The sequence below is a fragment of the Oncorhynchus kisutch genome, unplaced genomic scaffold (genome assembly GCF_002021735.2).
Source record: "Oncorhynchus kisutch isolate 150728-3 unplaced genomic scaffold, Okis_V2 scaffold1792, whole genome shotgun sequence".
NCBI classification, from domain to species: Eukaryota; Metazoa; Chordata; class Actinopteri; order Salmoniformes; family Salmonidae; genus Oncorhynchus; species Oncorhynchus kisutch.
This window is the reverse complement of record NW_022263737.1, coordinates 8,179-29,828: the sequence shown is the minus strand read 5'-3', so window position 1 is coordinate 29,828 and position 21,650 is coordinate 8,179. Positions and strand designations below refer to the sequence as shown.

Here is a 21,650-nt window from a genome sequence, read left to right as displayed (position 1 = left end):
TCAAAATAAATGGGGTCCACAGAAATTTGGTCCAAAAATGGTGTCCCCGCTAAAGAAGTTAATACCACTGGGCTAGTAGGAGTTACCACCCTATTTCTAGTACCGCTCATTTCAAATCAGTCAAGGGAAGTGGCAAGGAGAGAATTAGAACAAGGTCCCTACATCTCTAAAGGGATTCTACCCCCTTCTGTCGTATCATGTCGAAGGTTGTGGCTTGGACTTCCTCTTTCTGGGCAGCAGAGGAGGGGAGAGGGTCGTAGACAGAGGTTCCTCTTTGACCGGTGGGGCTGAGGAGGAGGAGGAGGGGGGTGGTAACCCCAAATCAGGCTCCAGCTTGACCCTGGAGTGGTGAGCGAGGGGACCCAACTTTAGGCTTCTTGGCTGGGGAGGCTTGATGGGTGGCGGGGCAGCTGTGCTGTGAGGATTGACAGGTAGACACACCTGTTGACCAAACCCCACCAGCAACCAGTTGATCTCACTCCATAGATCCCTGTGTCTGGGAAGAGAGGAAGATCATCAATCGCCGTCTTCATCAAAATCATGTCGGACAGAAGGCAAAATGTTTCTTTCCTGCTGTAAGGGATCTGATTGGTCAGTGACCGGTGTCGTGTCTTTGTCATAAAATTGAAGACTTAGTTTTTTATCAAAGATTCTCCGTAATTAGTATTAAGCGACTAAACTGATTAATCATGAAACTAACTAGGCAGTCGGGGGAACCAAGGAAAATATTCAGATTACAAAGTTATAATTTCCTAAACTTTTCGGATATTTTATATCTGATCAATTAGTCTTCGAATGAATGAATTATTTACCTCACGTTAGTCTCATTCCAAATGTCGTAAATTGTTGGTTATCTGCACGAACCCAGTCTTCACTATGTTATCCATACATCGATTTGTCTTAAATTTATTAATTTAGTTTGTTTATGCATTTCTGTGAATTCTACAAAATGGTTTGTATGTCACCACAGAGTTGATAATTATAATAATCGAAATACTAATCCTTTGCACATGAATGCTCACTCATTCGATATCATTGAACGCGAAGGGGACAATTACAATCTATATATATTTACGCTCAGTGTGTCGTCTTGATAGCTGTTGAAAAGTTTGTTTCTTTTGTAGAATTGTCGGTCGTGATTAGAGGGGATAGTTCAGAGCGACATTCATTCATGTTGTAGAATGGATGTTTCGGCGGTTGTCGTTCTTTGCGTTCAATGATACCAAATTCCTAGCTGCAGACTAGTAATTAATATCAAAGACTTGTTCTTATTCTGTCGGTATCGATAGTCTAAGAGTTTAAAGATTCAGCAATGGTCTGCAACCTTTGTCCTCTCGTAATGGAGAAAAACATGGTCTATTGAGGAATTCTCAAGATTGGGGTTTTATTCGGAATTGCAGAAAAGGGCCTGACCCGAACTGGGCTCATGGGCGGTCCTCTGATTTAGTTCAACTCAAAAGGGAATTGGGAGTTTCCTTCATTAAAAAGTCCAAAATCATATTACACAATTTTACAAACAGTATCATCCTCACTCATTCATCTTATACAACAATTAGATGTAAACCTCATATCTGAGGCTATTACATAAACAGCGTTATGGTAATGTGGCCGCACCGTCTCCCATGAGCTTCACCGAAATGTAACAAACGGACCAGTTCGACGCTGGATTCTTCACCGATCTTTTATACTTTCTCCGGAACATAAATGTTGTTCGGACCTCAAGTTCTGTGAGGTGGAAGAAATTCCTTTGTTCTCTATGAAACTTCCCTCTGTCTCTATACTGTGTGGCCATGAGGCAGGGTCTTCTCTAGGAATTTACGACCTCGCTGACCACAGTAGCCTGGTTGAAGGAGCAGAGAGGGGGATGGTGCTCTCTGTACCCAAAGAGGGCAACGTCATTACACTGGTTAACGAGTGACCTGATGGGTCAGAGGAAGTGGTGGTGTCACCTTGGTAACCAGTCTTCCAGGGCCTTGCGTGTCTCTCCGGTTGGAGATACGGTGTGTGTGTGTGTGTGTGTGTACACACAGCCACACACACAATAAAAACAAAAAGTAGAATGAAAGTATCCCGTGACAAGACGCCCACTATATAATCCAATAGAACTACCCCTCTGCACCTGATCAGACCACATCACAACATGCAGACTAGAATATGTGATTTGTAGTCCTAAATGAGCCATACCTACCTATGCCAGAGACCTGGTGCCAGGGGAGCCATCTTGGGCCCTACTCCAGGTAGTCGTACCAGGTCCTCCACTGTGTTAGGGATGTGATAATGGGATTTATTTGATCATGTCAATGATTAGAATATTCCACCCTGAAACCATATGATTGTATGAAATTGATTAGAATCATGAGATTATTCTAATGGTGTGTGTGTGGTACCACTAAGTGAGTACTGATGGTGATGGTGGCCACACAAAATATTGACACTTTGGGCCCACTCACTTTTGTTGTCACTGTTTAGACATTAATGGCTGTGTGTTGAGTTATTTTGAGGGGACAGCAAATGTACACTGTTATACAAGCTGTACACTCACTCCTTTACATTGTAGCAAAGTGTCATTTCTTCAGTGTTGTCACATGAAAAGATATACTCAAATATTTACAAAAATGTGAGGGGTGTACTCACTTTTGTGATATACTGTATACATCCGTGTGTGTAGGTTATGTCTATTATAGTATCTTACAAACAGTGTTGGGATAATCAGAATTGGTTGGTAACATAGGTAAGATGTTTTATATTCATCATATGTTTGTAAGTTACTTCTCATCAAGAATGTTATTTTAGTATAATACTGTGGCAGGGTTGCAGTATCTGTTCTACGTCAAGACTAAGTTGCATGGGCCGCAGAGAGGGGAGAGGTCAAGGTGTCATCATGTGTAAACATATCTTTTGCTCCACTGTGTCTGTGTGCCAGTCACTCCCTACTTTTCCCATTGGGGAGTGTCTGGAATCATTCTATGCTCCCCGTAAGCTTGTCCAAGATTGGTTGTATTTAGAATTGGTTGTATCTAAATGACAATTTGATATATGCCTGTTGATATGGAGGATTGGTTTATGGTTCTAGGGTTTGAGTAAGGACACAAAGCTGAACGATTTATTATGTCTATGCTGTCTGACTATGTGTGTTCTTTGCTATTAAAGGATCTCAGTTGCAATGTGTAAGGGGGCTCTCAGAGAATTCATTGATAAGACACTGAATTGATCTGAGAGTCACAGGGTTGTGATAGAGCTCATATAATTAAAGATGGACTTAGTTATCAAACTCTGACTTGTGTGTGTGGTTTGCGCTCATGATTTGGTAAATAGAGGAACATTTCCACGACAACAGACTGAGCAAGATTCGGTGCCGACCTTGGCCGGGGCCACTGAGGGTACTTCCCAGGGTCTCCCTATCTTGAGGGAGGATGGGGAGTAAGTCACGGATTCCCCTAAACTTTGTCGGCTGGGTAGGAGAACATTGTGTGCTAATGTTAGTGTGAATGTGTGTGAGTGAGAAGCCAGTATAAAATGTATTGTTTTGTACAACAGACCGGCGCTCTCGTCAATAAACTTTCTGACTATCGTAGCTGGGCCTCCGTCTGATTCATTTCAACCAGTTTCTTACAAATTCTGGGCTTCAGGCTGAGGACTTCATTGAATTGGGTTTATGAACATAGAGAACATAATTCTCGTGACAGGATGTTCCCTCTAAACTCCCTCTGGAGCATCACTGACGTCTGCTTCAGGTACTTCACCTTGGTCTGGAGGGGGGGTAGGAAAGAAGACAGTAACGACTACCTCATCATCATCATGTGCAGTAACGACTACCTCATCTCTGTACAACACACATGGAATTATCTGTAAGGTCCCTCAGTCGAGCAGTGAATTTCAAACACAGATTCAACCACAAAAACGAGGAAGCTTTTCCAATGTCTCACAAAGTAGAGCAGATGAGTTGGTAGATGGGTAAAAATAAAAAGCCGATATTGAATATCTCTTTCAACATGAAGTTATTAATTACACTTTGGATGGTGTGTCGATACAGGCGTCCTTCCCAACTCAGTTGCCAGAGAGGAAGGAAACTGCTCAGGGATTTTACCATGAGGCCAATGGTGACTTTAAAACAGTTACAGAGTTTAATGGCTGTGATAGGAGGGGATTCAATTATCTGTCCTGCGTTACCCCGGTGGAAGGAGTGTCCGGGATGCCTCTGGAGCATGAGCCAGGTGCCCCTTTCAAAGCCAGCTCAAAACAAAGCGATGTAGGTCAAATCAAATCAAATTGTATTTGTCACATGCGCCGAATACAACAAGTGTAGACTTTTCCGTGAAATGCTTACTTACCCTTAACCAACAGTGCAGTTCAAGAAGAGGAAAATATTGACCAAGTAGACTAAAATAAACAGTAACACAATAAGAATAACAATAACGAGGCTATATACAGGGGGCACCGGTACCGAGTCCACAGGTTAGTTGAGGTAATCAACATGCTGCCTTGTTGACAATATGATCGAGCATTTGAAATGGCCGTTCAGTCTAATCGAACTCCCTGAATATCCAGCAGGTGCGAGCGCTTAGTAATTAGAAGGGGAAAAAGTCCGGAACTAAGGATATTTATAGGGACATGACCGACGGGGGATGTTTACTTTCGACTGACAACCCGCTGCGGTGAGTATGCCTAGTGCACAGGTGTTCTAGGAACTTGTGTTGCAATCATATACCCAAAACAATAGTTTTTAAATGTTACTTGCATCTGGTCTTTTACAGGCTATACCAAATGCAATCCAAAAGGGTTTAGCAACATAATACTGTCTCCTAGTGCACGTTACACTTTTGCAATCTGTGTTTGGCGCCCAGTTTCTAGCCCGATATATTGTAACTCGGTTTAGAAGTAAAACACTAACCTACATGCAATTGAGCCTTTTTTACCGACCTGTGTCTGCAGCCTGGTCTCATGGACTATATGTAACATAGTAACTGTAAATCTGACAGGCTGAAATCTGTATGAAATGTAAAGTTTGGTATTTTTACAGAAGACTGACAGCTACAATAACCAAAAGGGTGGAGGGGTGGGTGTAGTAAAACTGCCGTATAACTATTTGGGTAATAAGCAACTTCATCTACTTTGGAACTAGTTAGCTAAAAGGGTGAAGGTTAGCCAACATGCTAACCACCTTTACTCCTAATGTTTAGCCTAGATAATGTTAGCTACCTAGTTCATGTTGGCCACAACACATTGGAATTTGTAAGATGTCTATTTTTAACATCATATGAAATGGATGTACATCCACGAATACAAATGTAATATATATGCGTACAAAATGGTCTGAGACCTGTTTGGGGAAGCTTCTCCCTGTCTGGTGGTATGTCAGTGGGTAGATGCTTCTGAAATGGAGTGCATGGTTTGCAGTGCCCAGGAAAGAATTTTAAATTCAATTGTATTTTATTAGCCAACCCTTAACCTATATCTCCTAACCTGCTGTGGAAGCTCTAACCTTATAGGTGAAGTCAATTGGCAATCTGGATCCCATCTAGACACAACCTGTATACTGTGCAGTAGGAATACTGGGTCATAACAGACTTGGTGATTTTATTTTTCTCCTTTAGTCATGGTTCTTCCTGGGCTTCAGGTTTGGAGATGGATACTCTTTGCCTGCATTCACTGGCTTTGTGTCTGTCAAGAGACTCCAAGACCGTAAGTCCATCTGCAGTTAGAATTTAGTGATCAGACTTTTGAGAGCAATTTTTCACCTACCCTTTCTGCAGATCTTTATCCCCTCTTGTATATTTCAACTGGCTTTGGGTTTAGAGATGTACTGATTTTCCTGTTGCCGGGTGTGTTCTCTGTAGGGTTTACATGGTAGCCGTTCCTGCAGTGATCCAGGCAGGCTCAGAGGCCAAGCTTTGTGCCAGCCTTCTGCAGCCCAACGAGACCCTGGTCATGACCGTATCTCTGATGGCCGACGGGCAGAACAAGAGACTTCTCCACCAGAGTTCTGACCAAGAGTTTCACCGCTGTTTCCAGTTTCAGGTCAGCCCAGCACTGGTGGACTTCCAGAACCATTCCATTAAGAGTGGACTGTACTGCTCAGCTTTGATGCATCGCTTAGGTTCTTTGTGCAATGCCAGCTTATTTTATGGGAAATGTCAGTGGTGGCCTACCAGAACTTTTCTTCCAATTTGTACCAGGTTTTGATTGAATGCTAGTATATACTATTGAGACAAGTTATATACAGTCAGCCACTTAAAAAGGAGAGGCCTGTAATTTTCATCATAGGTACACTTCAACTATGACAAACAAAATAAGGAAAGAAAATCACATTGTAGGATTTTTAATGAATTTATTTGCAAATGATGGTGGAAAGTATTTGGTCAATAACAAAAGTTTATTTATCTCAATACTTTGTTATATACCCTTTGTTGGCAATGACAGAGGTGAAGACTTACAGAAAACATTTGACAAGGTTTTCACACACTGTTGCTGGTATTTTGGCCCATTCCTCCATGCAGATCTCCTCTAGAGCAGTGATGTTTTGGGGCTGTTGCTGGGCAACACGGACTTCCAACTCCCTCAAGATTTTCTATGGGGTTGAGATCTGGAGACTGGCTAGGCCACTCCAGGACCTTGAAATGCTTCTTACGAAGCCACTCCTTCGTTGCCCGGGCGGTGTGTTTGGGATCATTGTCATGCTGAAAGACCCAGCCACGTTTCATCCTCAATGCCCTTGCTGATGGAAGGAGGTTTTTCACGATGCATGGCCTCATTCATTCTTTCCTTTACACGGATCAGTCGTCCTGGTCCCTTTGCAGAAAAACAGCCCCAACGCATGATGTTTCCACCCCCATGCTTCACAGTAGGTTTGGATGCAACTCAGCATTCTTTGTCCTCCAAACATGACGAGTTGAGTTTTTACCAAAAAGTTATATTTTGGTTTCATCTGACCATATGACATTCTCTTCTTCTGGATCATCCAAATGCTCTCTAGTGAGATCTTGCATGGAGCCCCAGATCGAGGGAGATTATCAGTGGTCTTGTATGTCTTCCATTTCCTAATAATTGCTCCCACAGTTGATTTCTTCAAACCAAGCTACTTACCTATTGCAGATTCAGTCTTCCCAGCCTGGTGCAGGTCTACAATTTTGTTTCTGGTGTCCTTTGACAGCTCTTTGGTCTTGGCCATAGTGGAGTTTGGAGTGTGACTTTTTGAGGTTGTGGACAGGTGTCTTTTTTTATACTGATAACAAGTTCAAACAATTACAAATCCTACAATGTGATTTTTCTGGAGAAAATAAATTCTCATTTTGTCTGTCATAGTTGAAGTGTACCTATGATGAAAATTACAGGCCTCTCCTTTTTAAGTGGGAGAACTTGCACAATTGGTGGCTGACTAGAAATACTTCTTTGCCCCACTGTCTGTAACTTACAGTAGGCTGAATGCATAATGGGATCCCTGCAGGAGTTAAACGCTCTACCTTGAAGTGGCTAGTGGCACGCTCTTACCAACTGGGCCACACGGCACCACATTTGAATGTCCTATGTTATCGGTCCGTTTGTTCACCGGCGTTGCCCTGTTTCCGTCCCTGACAGGCCCCTCGTGTGAATAGCGACAAAGTGCAGAACTTTAAGGTGGAGGTTCGAGGAGAAACATTCCTATCAACAGAGGAGAGAAGGGTCATGATCAAACCCTACAGCCCCGTGACGTTCATCCAAACGGACAAACCAATCTACAACCCAGGACAAACGGGTAATGTTTAGTCTGGTTGCTAAGAAACAGGCCAATTAGGTGTTGGCATGTTCTGTAATGGTTTACTCCGGGGCTTTGACCTTTTTGGGCCCCTGACCCCATTTTGACATCAACAGTTATCCACGACCCCACCGTGCTCCCTTTGTTTATTTGAGGCTATAACAGTATTACAATGAAGTATTGTTTGAAATGCATCAGGCAATAATTGTGTAGAAAAGAACACCATCATTGCTGGCAATGCTCTTCCCCAGTCTGGTCCCGTCCACTATGTTCTAACGTCATGCGTGGCTTATGAGGATTGTAGAGGGAAACGGTAGACATCTGAAGAGCCTCGTTGTTCAGGAATGTGGTGCAGATGCAGTAAATCCCCCTGGGTTCACTCAGGATATGTACACTGGAATCAGGCTGGAAATCCTCAACCAGTATTTCTGGGAATCCTTGGAATTATGCTTCTAATATTCTCATTGTGTTTGTCGTCTTGTCGTTGGCTGTTTACAGTGCTTTTTAGAGTCGTCACCTTGGATACCCATTTTAGCCCCGTCAATCAGCTGGTGAGTTGAAAATATACGATTGACAATAGTATTTTAGTTCAGTCTCTACTATTTCAATCCAAGATGCAGAAGTGTCACAATACTGTGATGGACATAGCAGTCTGGTATTATGTACAGCCATGACATGAGGCTTCCATTCGTATAGGTCAGATTGGAATGTATGGGATCATCTTTTCCTGAGATTGAATTGCAAATGTTACATGTGATGTTTACGTTAAGTGACCAAGCCAATCACCTGTCTAGTAGCTGTAGACAGCTATGCTCCGTTTTGGCATTGGAGTTCTTAATGAAACATGACGCCCATCTCTTGTCTTTGCCCTTCACAGTACAACATTGTGGAACTTGAGGTAAGATCCTTGTTGGTGTAACTTTATGTTGACTGTCCGTGTAAAGACTGCAGCATTATGACTCCCCCTGCTAGCTAGGTCCTCATATCCACCTACTGTAGAAGATGGCTAAATACTTCCAATCAGCGTTGTGTGTAATCTGGGCCCTCTTCGGTAGATGAATGTTGCAGATAGAACTGACTCCTTGTCCTGTATACCGTTGTGAACTTTCCACAACGTTGTGTCCTGCTGAACATGCCCCTTCCTATGAACCAACAGGATGTTAATCACAACCGGATTGGACAGTGGGTCAACACTACATCCAGTGGCAACATTCTGCAGCTTTCTCACCCCCTGAACTCTGAAGCACCTGTAGGATCCTATACCATTGTAGTGTGGATTGGTGAAGAGAAAATCTACCACAACTTCAAGGTAGAACAGTATGGTAGGTTGAGTTTCTCTTTCATGCTCGGTAATGTTGCATCACAATCCTGGAACGTTCTGGAGTTGACTGCTGTTCTTTTTATCTGTAGTTTTGCCCAAGTTTGAGATCAAAATGAACCTCACTGACAAGATCAGCGTTGTTCAAGAAGAGTATGAAGTGAAAGTGTGTGCAGAGTGAGTAAACACTATTGGTGATTTGCAATGTACTGTAGTTACAAGGTGATGTCTAACTCCACTACATGTCATTAATTATCTCATTACGTGAAGGCAGACCTGGGTTCAACTACTATTAGAAGTATTACATTTACTTTCACGTTTCAAATGAAGGATTTGAAAATACAAGTAAATAACATTTTATTGGTTCATGTTGCGGGTGCAGCGATAGATGATCAATGTCAGAGGTATAGAATACACTATAAACATATGAGATGAGTAATGCAAGGTATGTAAGCATTATTAGTGACTAGTATTCCAATGATGTCAAGTCTGTAGGCAGCAGCCTCTGCTAGTACTGTAGCTTCATTTGACATAATACACTTATTTAAATATGCATGTGGTCTGCATTAATGACCCATGCTAATTGAAGACCTATAGTGCTACTGCTGCTAGGATCCCTGAGATTTGTTAGTGGCAATCACATGAACAGCTGGTTCTTCGGTCATAAAGCATCTCAAATTAGGATGGCAGTTCTAGGATCAGGTCCCAGCCTGACATGTGACCTTGTTCATTATGATCTATAGTTAAAACTGATCCCGTTCTGAGGCTCTATGAATACAGGTCCAGATTCATTGACCGTGTTAAACGCCTGACTTGAAGCCTTTAGGTCTTATGTTTTTAATATGGTAACTGGATGTAGGAAATTGACACTTGTCTTGTTGTGAATTGAAATCAGATACACGTATGGGCAGCCTGTACCTGGTAAAGCAGGGGTCAAGTTGTGCCGACCTTTGGTGGACAATGCAGTGATACCAATAACAATTGATGAGCGAAATCCACAAGGAGTTCCTGATTACACACCTCCATGCCACAAAGAGTCAATAGAGGTCTGTATGCTTTCCTAAAACGAGTAGTGCTGTTTTTACCAACCTATTACATTTTGAATGGGATTTAAATCTGTTTTTATGTGTGGTTCTGCTTGCTTTTCCTAGATGGACCATACTGGCTGTGCTTCTTGTGTCTTCAACATGGCACTTTTCACAAAGAATGCAGGAGAGAAATTGCTGGGAGACGTGTTTAGTGTCCATGCAGAAGTACAGGAGGAGGGGACAGGCAAGTCCTCATCACAATCATTATGAGATGCATCATGTTGTTGACTCAAGACAAACCCTTCATTTCACTTCAGCTGATGGCGACGTAACTATTGCCTAACTGTCCTGGGGTTCCCCCTGGGTTCATGTTTTGGTTTTTGCCCGAGCGCTACACAGCTGACTGAAATAACCATCTCATAATGTAGTTTTGATTTGAATCAGCTGGAGTGCCAGGGCAAGAAACTACAAGGTGCACCCAGGGGGGGTCCCCAGAACTGAGTTTGGGTTACTCTGCGTTGGCTCAAGGTTTTGTAAGAAAGAGCTTTTTGACCGTTGGTGCTGCAGCAGGGTTTTATGTAATGCTGTTTTAATATTCTGTGGAAGCTGCACTGCAATTCAGTTTCTGTATTGTGAAATAAAACCATATTTGTTTTCATTTGACAGGTATTACACTGTCTGAGGAAAAAAATGTAGAGCTCTCCTATGTGATTGGAGAATTCACATTTGTTGACACGCCCCAAATCTATGAGCATGGATCAATTATCGAAGGCAAGGTAAGTCCAAATGGTGTTCCTGTTGCATTGTGTATGCTTGGTTTGTCCTGCTTCCTGAACTACCAGTATGTGGTGTCACTTCATTCATACAACACCCCCCTTTTTCTTCAGATAAATGCTGTTCGATATAACAACACACCCATCTCTGACATGTTAGTCTACCTGTTCGAGGAGAAAGGCTGGTCCTCATATCTACGACTACAGAACCTAACCACGGACAGTCGTGGTATTGCCAGGTTCTCCGTCAACACAACCAGTCTGCCCAAAGAGAATATTAACCTCGTAGTAAGTATGATTCCTTCTAGGTTTGAGAGACTTTATACTCGATGCCAGTGTCTGGGACTAAACAATATCTACATTTTAAATAGAACTATAACTAATTAAACTTATACTCTTTATTATATCTGATTAATAATGTCAATTCATAAGGAAGGATTGTGGCTTTTTAAGCAAGCAAAAAGGGTCGTTAACCTATGGTTGAACCGACTCAACTTAGCTCTGGGATGTTTAGATAAGATAGAGAGTTCCAGATAATGGAAAAGTCTTCTAAATAGTGATGGATGAAGGTGAAGATTCCAGAAGTTAATCTGGATAAGTGTGTGTCTGGAGTGAGTGAGCTAGTGGGTTGGAATAAACTTTTGAACCTGTTCTGTCCTGGTCATAGGAGGAAAGACATTTTATAACCTATGGCGTCATATTTAGTATATAAACTGTTTGTGGTTTCATGGCAGCGAGCTCCGAGAATAAATACTATCATCTAATTTTGAGGAGACTGGTCCCTGTCTATTTTATACAAATAAGAATCTTAGAAATTCTTAAACAGAGATAGGAATTATGACATTCCTGTGACGGGGGAACCAAAACGTGCACCGCTTGGGGTCCCCAGGACTGTTGGGGAAACGATGCCCAGAGGTCATGACCTTAACAGGCTAGGTGGAAGTAAGGTGGATCTGTTACCATATTGCTTCCTGTCATCCTCTCAGATCCCCACTGTATATAGGACGGGCTCAAGGGGTTGATTTAGGATTGGGCCTTTAGTTACTATTCCTTTTGTTCCTTTCCAGGTGAGCGACACCCCACAAGTGGAGTACCCAGGATACAGGGTCCCCTATTTCAACAGAGGGCAACACCTACTCTCGCTGATCCAGCCCGCTGCCCCTGACATTAAACCGTCCAGCTCCCTGGCTATTCAGAAGGTGGAGAAACCACTGGCGTGTGGGCAGGCGGTGTCGATCACCATCCGCTATGCCATCGTAGGGGAGACTGTCCCAAAGGGCTCTGTGGCTGTCCTCTACCTGGTGAGTAGAACCAGGAACAACCTGCAAACCCATGGTGCCTCTCAAACAGCACCATATTTCCTATTTGCACTCCTTTTGACCAGGATCATTTCAGGCCCGAGCCACACTTTCAAAGGAAGGATGTTCCTAAACTACACCAATACTCCTAATCAACCACTGTAACCCAACCTAGCTCATGTTACAAATTGGAATTCGTAATCTATAAATAATACATTTATCAAATTCATAACCTATATAAAATGGATGATGGGCATCCACAAATGAATAGGTGCTAACGTATCATACTAATTGGAGTCCTGGATTTGTTAACCGTGTTACGTCAACCCCGTGAGTCCAGGTTGCAACGTTTCCACTCTTGCTGAGAACTGTTTCCTTTCCCTCCAGGCCTTGTCCAGAGGGGTCATAGTTCAGCATGGACACATCAATGTTACTGTGCAGCAGGACAGTCCTGGTGAGTGAATTTCATGAAGTGATTCTGAACGTTCTGGAAGGTGCTTAATGAGTGACCTGCTCTTGCGTTGCAGTAGCTGAGGGTGACGTCACCTTGACGTTGGCAGTGGTCCCAGAGATGGCGCCGGTGGTTCAGCTCCTGGTGTACAGTATGCTACCCAGTGAGACTGTCATCGCCCACAGCATGAACTTCCCCACTGAGAAATGCTTCAGGAACAAGGTGTGTGTGTGTGGAGGAGTCTGGCATATCCCCAGTGACTGTACATCACAAACATTGTTGTCCTTTTATGAAAGGTGTCCAGTATTTCCATGCAGACTGTATCATACCTGGAGTAATGGGATCTGTGTCTGCCAGGTGTTGGTGGAGTTCTCTCCCTCCAACGCTGTCCCAGGGGAGGAGAACACCCTGCATCTCTCGGCCCGGCCCGGTTCCCTCTGTGGCCTCAGTGCTGTTGACCAGAGTGTTGGCATCATGGAGCCAGGGAAGAGGCTGGATGCTGACAAGGTAACACGGCTCACTGAAGTGAACAAGTGGTACCACCATACCTACTGTTTTGGTGGTGCTGGGAATACAACCAGTGACTACAGCAGACATGGAGTGGATCTGTTCACTGTAGGGAGCTTTTATCAAATGTGATGGGACTCATTCTCTGGCTTGAGGCCCACTTTCTATTGCCTCTCAGTAACTGGAAAGCACCTCCTTGTTGAACGTTTAGCAATGGACAACAAAATGGAGTGTTTCCCCAAGTAGTCGTTTCAGTCTGTTCTGTTTGGTCCCCAATGAACAAGGTAATTTCACACCTCCCTGTTGTCCCTTTCCAGATATTTGATTTGTTACCGGTCAAGGAAATGACCTATATTCCCTACGAGCTTGAAGATCCAGTAGCATGTTTACGCGTTCGACCAAGGAGATCCATAATACCACACCCATATGGACCGTCTGAGCAGACAAATGATCCTTATGCAGTTTTTCAGGTAAATATTTCTGCCCTGTTTTCTCAACTTGAAGCCTCTTTTTCTTCTTTCTGGGAAGAATCAGTCACCGTACTGTTACAATGTGTTAAACTTAATAGAATGACAAACTGACTTTTATTACTAAATTGGTTCTGCTATTTCTAGACACTGGGATTGAAGCTAGCGACTAACCTGGATATAAGAGTACCTTCCTGCCTCAGTTACCAGGGGAACCAGTACTATCGCTCCTATGGTGAGATGTCCTTACCAACCCTTATTCTCATTGCCAAGTCTAATGAATCTTGGGTTATGGATGACCTTTTGCTAGAATAACAAAGCCTGGTCTAAACACTGCATGCACTCACTGAGCCCAGCAGCATTCAGTCTATTTTTAACTTGACACTAATGGCCATGTTTTGTGTTGGTAGTAGCTTACAGCCTAATGGCTAGGCCTGGATCGGCTAGGCCTGGATCAGCGGGTCCTAGACTTGAAATGGCTGTGGCTGGTGGACTTGCCGCTCCACCTCCGCCACCCATACAGACGGTCCGTACATTCTTCCCTGAGACATGGATTTGGGACCTTGTGGAAGTTGGGTAAGTGCTCTGCAGAGTGAGGCCGACCTCTGGTGAAAGCCCTCTTAGCTCTTGCCTCGTATCCAAACAGTAGTGGTGTAGATTAGGAACCTGAACCTCTGTAGGCCAGCTTTCTCTTAGGAAAGACCCTTTGACCTCAATGGGTGTCCCTGGTTAGATAAAGCTTAAATGCATTTGTAACAACAAACTGTGTTGAAATGAGACACACGTGGTGGATTTCTGTTTGAACTCTGACCTCTGTATTCCAGGGAGTCTGGATCTTTAGATGTCCCCCTGACAGTCCCAGACACCATCACCACCTGGGAGACTGAGGTCTTCTGCCTGGCCCCCAGTGGCTTCGGTCTGGCTCCTCTGGTGGAGCTCACGGTCTTCCAGCCCTTCTTCCTGGAGCTCACCCTGCCCTACTCAGTCATCCGGGGAGAGCACTTTGAGCTGAAGGCCACTGTGTTTAACTACCTCTCCAAGTGCATCATGGTACGACACTGCACCAGGATGGTTTCTTGAGTTGTATTGTTATCTTACGCCGTGTTCCTCTTTGGCAGGTTTCTGTGACTCCAGCTCTTTCCTCGGACTACACTCTCACACCCTTGCGTGATGTCCAGGACTCCTCGTGCTTGTGTGCCAATGGACGAAAGACCTTCAGTTGGACAATGGCCCCCTCTGTCCTGGGTTAGTCTTCATCTGTTCAAACGGCAGAATGCATGTCAACCTGAGTTGTGTACTGTCACCGTATTGGATGTTGTGTAACCTGCGCTGTACTGTGTGTAGGGGTTTTGAACGTGTCTGTTAGTGCGGAGGCTGTCCGGTCCCAGACTGCGTGTGACAATGGGGTTGTGAACGTACCGGAGAGAGGACGCGTTGACACAGTCACACGGAGCCTGCTGGTGAAGGTATGTAGTGTACTGCTGTGGGAGAACTAACGTTAGGTAGCACAGATACTGCCTCTGAAATGAATCCCTCTCCTCCTCCAGGCTGAGGGAACAGAGAAGAGCCACACCTACAACTGGTTGCTGTGTCCTACTGGTCAGTAATGAATCAACGTTGAATGTTCACGGTGGTTGACGTGATCATCTTCATTCAGCTCCTCTTTGTGTCCACAGGAGAAGCTCTGACGGAGGAGGTGGAACTGCAACTTCCCCAGAATGTGGTGGATGGCTCTGCTAGGATTTCCCTCTCAGTTCTGGGTAAAATAAACCATTGTGTAGTGGTGGGAAGTGACGATGCTGCTGTTTGCTGTAACAGAAGTCCCTTTTTTCTCTGTAGGGGACATCCTGGGTCGGGCCCTCAACAACCTGGATGGACTGTTGCAGATGCCGTATGGGTGTGGGGAGCAGAATATGGCCCTGCTCTCCCCCAATATCTACATCCTGGAGTACCTGAGGAACACAGAGCAGCTCACGCCAGCCATCCTAGAAAAGGCCACCAAGTTCCTCACTAGTGGTAGGAGAGTCCCTTAAAATCTGTCTTGATTAGATGCCAAATCCACAAACCGGGCTGGATTTGTCCAATTAGAGAATTTTGTTTTCTATTTTAAAGTGTTTCTCCACGGTGTACCCTGCTGTCATGGTAACGGCGGAGCTGCATAACAGATGATATCACTGACCCAACACATGGTTTTCTACTGAAGTCATTTGATGGTAGAATATTGACACTGTCTCATAGCACCCTATTCCTTACATAGGGCAGGACTCTCCGACCTTGTTACTGTCCTGTATGTAGGTTTTCACTCCAACCCTAATCTCGCTCCCCTTCTAATAATTAGCTGGTTGAATGGGGTTAATTACAACTTGGTTGGAGAGTAGCTCTCCATGAACAGGGTTGGAGAGCCCTGATGTGGATATATAGGGAGCCGTTTGGGGCACAACTCTGGGAATAGAACAAGCGCTTGGTCACCGTTGATGATAAAAACCCACCGGCAGGTTACCAAAGGCAGCTGAACTACAAGAATGCCGATGGTGCGTACAGCACGTTTGGACAAGGCTTGGGGAACACCTGGTGAGTACTTGGCTTGTTTTTCACCTACTGGTAGTTTCAATGACGTATTGACCAATCAAATGGCATCTCTGGCATGGAGACGATGGATAGGACAGCTGACGTGTGATGTCATGACTTGGAGCTTGACGATATTATGTCAGGGCTTTTAAATGAATCCACTTCTTTCTTCAGGCTGACTGCTTTTGTCTTGAGATCCTTCGGCAAAGCCCAGTCTTTCATCTATGTTGACCCGGCAACGATGGAGCAATCCAAGACTTGGTTGGACCGTCAACAAGGCCAACATGGCTGTTTCAGAACTTTAGGGAAGCTCTTGAACAACCGAATGAAGGTATTTATATTGCTAATAAACTGGTTGTCTGTTTCGTCAGACCGGCCGTAGTTTGATTTCAACAGGCTAGATACAGTTGGTGTCTTGACATTGTTTTCTAGGGTGGAGTGACGGATGAAGTCACACTGACGGCTTACATCACTGCTTCAATGCTGGAGCTCAACATGTCCGTGACGGTAAGTAGCTTCACTCCGTGGAACCATTTCTCACACCGTCATTACAGGCAACTCATTCAGCCTCCTGTATGAAATCTGTCTTACATCAACTGTCATTTACAGCTTCTACGACGTAGTGAAGTAATTTCTCTGCTAGTAGCCTATGAAATGACAAAGAATGGGCTTAGATATGGAAGGGAACACCCCCCTGAAATGGACAAAAATGAATGGGAAGTTATTGGCACTGGACAAACCATATACACGGTGTCCAATACCGCTCAATTCGGCGTCGTTGATTGCAAATGCCATATGGCAAATGCCAGGTGTAACACTTTGAAAATCCACTGTGGTTTTTCATATTGCAAATGCAACAAGTCAACATCAAAAAGCAACATTTTGAAAAAGTGAGAAAAAAAAATGCAAAAAAAGTGCTTTCTGGATCGTTTTTCGAAATTCTTTTGATTTGTGTCAATTACACATGTATAAGGACTTCATCAACATACTTTAGTCATTTGTTATTTATTTTTTACTTGTGCATATGTTTTGTCCATTTGCAATGTGATTTCATAGGAAGTCAAAAGTAACTTTTTTTTGGGGCCAAATGTCTTAATTTGACATGCTCAAAAATCCTGCAGAAATGCCAAATTGACTGGCCTGATGAACACAGGATGGCCGGGCATTGATCGCTCGTTGTGTTGATTTCATTATTGGTTTATGTTTTCTCACTTTTGCAAATTCACTGTGCATTTGCAATATGGTTCAATGGGCATTTACCATCACGAATTTGTCATGCTAAAAAAATCCTGCAGGAATGCAAAATTGATGGCTGGGCAGTGATTCTGGTACCTCACTGTTTAAACATATTGCAAATGGACAGTAGTCACCAGCAAGTCACTGTCCATCAGTCAATTAGATATCATTCTGACACCAAACCCACTTTTTCCAAATCGTTTAGTAGCCAACTATCTCATACTACAGAGCTGGCCCAAAATTCACAACGCCTTCTCTTCAAACCATAATAAAAACGTAGTTACGTTCCAGCTGCGGGTCCTAGCTGAGGCAACTCAGAATCCCAAGTTTCAGGCTCGATAGGTCATTTGGTGCCCGAGCAAGACCCTAATTGGTGCTGAAAATCCACTGTTTTCCATGCCTTGCTACGGGGTCCTTGAATGAGCTATCGGACAAAAACGTTGGGGTCCGTCTATATGGGCCGAGGCGGTCGCAATGCACCTAGTCTTGCGACTCTGGGACATTTCTAAATGTTGTCATTTTCGTGATGGTCAAAATGAATTGAAGTCATTGCAAATGTACGAGGCTGTTTCTCGGTCCGAGAACCTTCTAGTGCGTGGTGAGTTACGTGGCTCTATCGACCTGCGGTCTAGAACAGGTTTCGGAACTCTAGGTCTGACGGTTCTTTAAAAGTTCCAACAAGGTTAACTAATACAGGCACTGTCTGTCTCTTTGCACCCCAATGGGTCCCTCCTGCCAAGCTGTGTGTGATTTAGTTTTTCTTTGAAATGTTATGGGAAAAATGACTGATTTACAGTTCATGGGGGTTGCCTAATCACACATATGAAGTTTTGAAAAGATCTGACCTTTCTAACCCTTGGAAACAGCCAATATGACACCATTTAAGGCACTTCCGGTTGGCACAGGAAGCTATAAATAAACTCATATCCTGATTGGGGTATGCCTTTACAGAATCCTGAGTTTTAACTGAGTTATTTACGGAGGGTTTAGTGAGTGTTATTTCAGAAAATCACAAATCTCGCAGAGCTCCGCAGCACACTTTAAAAAGATTCGTATGAACACCCTGCAACTGGATCTGTAACTGTTTAAAAAAAAAAAACATCACCAATTTGACATTGTACGATTTCTCTTAAATTACGATAGATAAATGGCTGGTTCTTTTTTTTATTTACACCAGAGGCTCCTTGACTTGACTTGCTCATTTTAATTTTGGACCTTTTTTCCCAGAAAAATGGCCATAACTCAAGAACCGTTGAGGCCTAGACGCCATCTTGTTCGGGGCCAACTGCCCATTATGCCAAACCTACGCTCACCAAGTTTCGGCTTTGAAATAATTTCCGTTTAGGAGAAGGCCACGTTGTGATTCGTGATGTTTTGTACATTTGCAATATGATTGCTTATGCCCTCTTGTGGGATTTACCGGGACAGCGGAATAATGACAAATTTGATTATTTTATCAAACGGAAACCGAATGTCTGAGTTCGTTTGACTTCCCGGTAGATCCGGCCCTGCCGCACGGCCCGACTCCGTCCGTGAATTTTACAAACGTTTTCGGACGTCTAGTAAGGGACCGTATATTTGCAATATGGACTTTCTCACTAACCATATGGCGACTGTCAAAATGTTCCCTTAAGGTATGTTGCTACTGTAAAGTGAGAAAGGAAATGTGCTGTAGTCTGGTCCCAGATCTGTTGGTGTTTATTTTTAGCAGGGGACCTCTGCATATACACAAATTATGCCCTTTACAAACAATCCCGTTCCTCAGCAGAAAGTGTTCCCTAATCAACAATTTGAACTGCCTGAGGCCCCAGAACAGCAAGTTGAATGGAACCCAGTCCAAACTGATCTGGGACCAGGCTGGCTTTTAATGTGCTGCTGTCATTCTGTGCTCTAGGATCCTGTTGTGGACCACAGCTTGTCTTGCCTGAAGAACTCCACCAGTGATTTGTCCAACACCTACGCTACTGCTCTGCTGGCCTACACCTTCACCCTGGCAGGTGACGTGGAGACACGGGCCCGGCTTCTGCAGCACCTCGACACCATCTCATTTCAAGAGGGTGAGCTATATCCTGGTAGCGCTGTCTTGCCTTGATTGAGCATGCCTGGATAATGGAGTACTCCTAAAAGTGCAAACCATCTGGCACTCCAGATGGGCCCAATACAATAGTAACTTTAAATTATTGTTAAGAAAAAAATACCCTAAAATAGTTTTGGAAATGAATTGGGGAGGTCAGAACTTTGTATTGTGTAGTCTGTATTAGGATGAATAAGCTAGTCCTTATTCTTGTGTGTGTGTGCTCCTCAACCCTCAGGGGGTCTCCTGCACTGGTCCCAGTCCTCCTCGGAGACCTCACCCTCCCTGGAGGTGGAGATCAGCTCGTACGTTCTGCTGGCGTCCCTCAGTGCCTCTTCTCGGTCTACCTCTGACCTGGGCTACGCCTCCCGCATCGTCAGGTGGCTGGTGAGGCAGCAGAACGCCTACGGAGGCTTCTCTTCCACCCAGGTATACTTCCTAAACACCAGTGGTCTGAAATGGGGCACTAGTACAAACATTGACTTGTATCAGACCACAGGGCATGTGTTCTTCATGTCCAACCTGGTGAGGCTCCCTTCCACTGATAGAGCAACTGTTCAATGTGAGGAAAATAATCAACCCTTCAAAATGGTCTCTTTTCATTTTGAACTGATTGTCCTGTGGTGTGCATGTCTAGGACACGGTGGTGGCCCTCCAGGCCCTGGCTCTCTACTCCACCAGGGTGTTCAGTAGAGGAGGAGCCAGCACAGTGACGGTAAGGTCTCCCAGTGGGGACCGGTGCCTCTTCCATGTGAACCAAAACAACAAGCTTCTGTACCAGGAGAGGGCGCTGCAGGACACAGAAGGGAAGTACAGCGTTGAAGTGCAGGGCAGTGCTTGTGCCTCAGTGCAGGTCAGTGAATATGCATCTCTCCTCCAGTCCTGTGGCGCAAGATGCACTTTAATACACATTACAGGGAAGCTGTTTCTTCTGGCTCATAAAATGTTTGTATTCGGACAGGATGGTTTCCCTGACTTCCTCTTCTCTATCCCAGGTGGTGCTCCGCTACAACGTCCCTACTCCTACCAGAAGCACAACGCTCAGTATCCAGGTGACTCCAGAGGTGGACTGCAACAGGACGTCTTTGAGACCCAGAGTCACGCTGAAGCTCCAGTCTCTGTAAGAATGAAGGACATATTTGTATGAATTATTTGAAATGTGTCATCTTGGAGCGTGATCTGCAGAATGGGTTTGACCAAAATGAATTAGTGCTATACCTGTGCATAGGTTATTGACCTTCTGGTTGGTACCTCGGCTTGGATCAGTCAGAATGCTTATCTGGTCTTTATGGCTAAAATAATCCAAGCATTTGATTATGAAAATCAGTTGTCAATCATCTTTCTCAGATATCATGGAAAGGAGCTCACCACCAATATGATTATAGTGGATTTGAAAATGCTCTCTGGGTTTTCTCCAGATCCAGACTCTTTGGGGAGGGTGAGTTGTTGGGCCCTTTATCCATGGAGGTCTTGCCTCATCTGTGTCCTTTTGTTTAAGGATGACGGTTCTTTGTTCATGCAATATCAATGACTTGTCTTCACAGCTGAGGGGTTCAAGTCAAGTGGCTCGTGTTGATATCAAAGATGACCATGTGTTAATGTACTTGACAGAGGTGAGGTGAAAACCATTCACATGGCGCTTCATTTAAACATAATATATTTTGATGTACAGTAACTTCTGCTTTGATCATTTAATGACCCGTATGTTTGTTTTTCTCCCAACAGCTGACATCACTTCCTTTCCGCATCACCCTGGACATCATACAGGAGCTCCCAGTACAGAATCTAAAGCCAGCAGTGGTCAAGATCTATGACTACTACCAGCCAAGTAAGTTACTCTACTAGCCCCTCTTCTGAGGAACATTTGGTCAACTTGTTTTCATTTACTGAGACGAAGCTGTCTTGTGGTTACAGGTGACCAGGCTGAGACAGAATACGTCTTCCCTTGCAAGTAGGGGTTCCAAACTGGTGAGCTACTTGAAATCTGTAGTTATTGGTGATGAATTGTGTACTATACATGATTTTAGGGAGCCAGTCTTCCTTTAATCTAAATGCTGGTCAGTTTGCTAAAGGATTCATTAAATGTCTTTGCTCCTTGACAGATGGAAGAAGATGTCACACCTGCAACCCTTGAGACGTCTTTCAAGTGCTGAAGTAAAACTATGGATCTGGAAATAAAGTGTTTCATTAGAACCCCT

The 21,650-nt window shown here is 44.1% G+C and overlaps 1 protein-coding gene across 4 annotated transcripts; it reads left to right on the top strand.

The window, feature by feature from the left end:
- Nucleotides 1-4,444: 4,444 nt before the first annotated feature.
- LOC116367853 (alpha-2-macroglobulin-like) lies at nucleotides 4,445-21,650 on the top strand. 4 transcript variants are annotated; one of them, XM_031819025.1, is made up of 37 exons: nucleotides 4,445-4,655; nucleotides 5,595-5,682; nucleotides 5,838-6,018; nucleotides 7,576-7,732; nucleotides 8,231-8,283; nucleotides 8,610-8,630; nucleotides 8,889-9,054; nucleotides 9,143-9,227; nucleotides 9,946-10,096; nucleotides 10,202-10,322; nucleotides 10,745-10,854; nucleotides 10,966-11,139; nucleotides 11,919-12,152; nucleotides 12,537-12,603; nucleotides 12,677-12,822; nucleotides 12,958-13,107; nucleotides 13,425-13,577; nucleotides 13,722-13,809; nucleotides 13,985-14,150; nucleotides 14,399-14,624; nucleotides 14,693-14,819; nucleotides 14,919-15,040; nucleotides 15,122-15,173; nucleotides 15,251-15,334; nucleotides 15,414-15,590; nucleotides 16,070-16,145; nucleotides 16,317-16,473; nucleotides 16,575-16,649; nucleotides 19,273-19,435; nucleotides 19,691-19,881; nucleotides 20,090-20,305; nucleotides 20,448-20,572; nucleotides 20,800-20,890; nucleotides 20,997-21,065; nucleotides 21,178-21,280; nucleotides 21,367-21,420; nucleotides 21,555-21,650. In XM_031819025.1, the coding sequence occupies exons 2-36, from the start codon at nucleotides 5,597-5,599 to the stop codon at nucleotides 21,405-21,407; spliced, it is 4,404 nt and encodes a 1,467-aa protein (XP_031674885.1). In that variant the 5' UTR covers nucleotides 4,445-4,655; nucleotides 5,595-5,596; the 3' UTR covers nucleotides 21,408-21,420; nucleotides 21,555-21,650. The 4 variants fall into 4 exon arrangements, with proteins under 4 accessions (XP_031674885.1, XP_031674888.1, XP_031674887.1 ...); XM_031819028.1 differs by having other exon boundaries at nucleotides 12,680-12,822; nucleotides 13,988-14,150; nucleotides 21,555-21,649; XM_031819027.1 differs by having other exon boundaries at nucleotides 12,680-12,822; nucleotides 21,555-21,649.

What these genes read in the sequence shown, in the direction of transcription:
- LOC116367853 (XM_031819025.1), top strand. Translation starts at nt 5,597, where the DNA reads ATGGTTCTTCCTGGGCTTCAGGTTTGGAGATGGATACTCTTTGCCTGC. An exon ending in AGTACAGGAGGAGGGGACAG is followed by an intron (nt 10,323 to 10,744) that starts GCAAGTCCTCAT and finishes TTCATTTGACAG; the next exon opens with GTATTACACTGTCTGAGGAA. An exon ending in CTATGACTACTACCAGCCAA is followed by an intron (nt 21,281 to 21,366) that starts GTAAGTTACTCT and finishes TTGTGGTTACAG; the next exon opens with GTGACCAGGCTGAGACAGAA.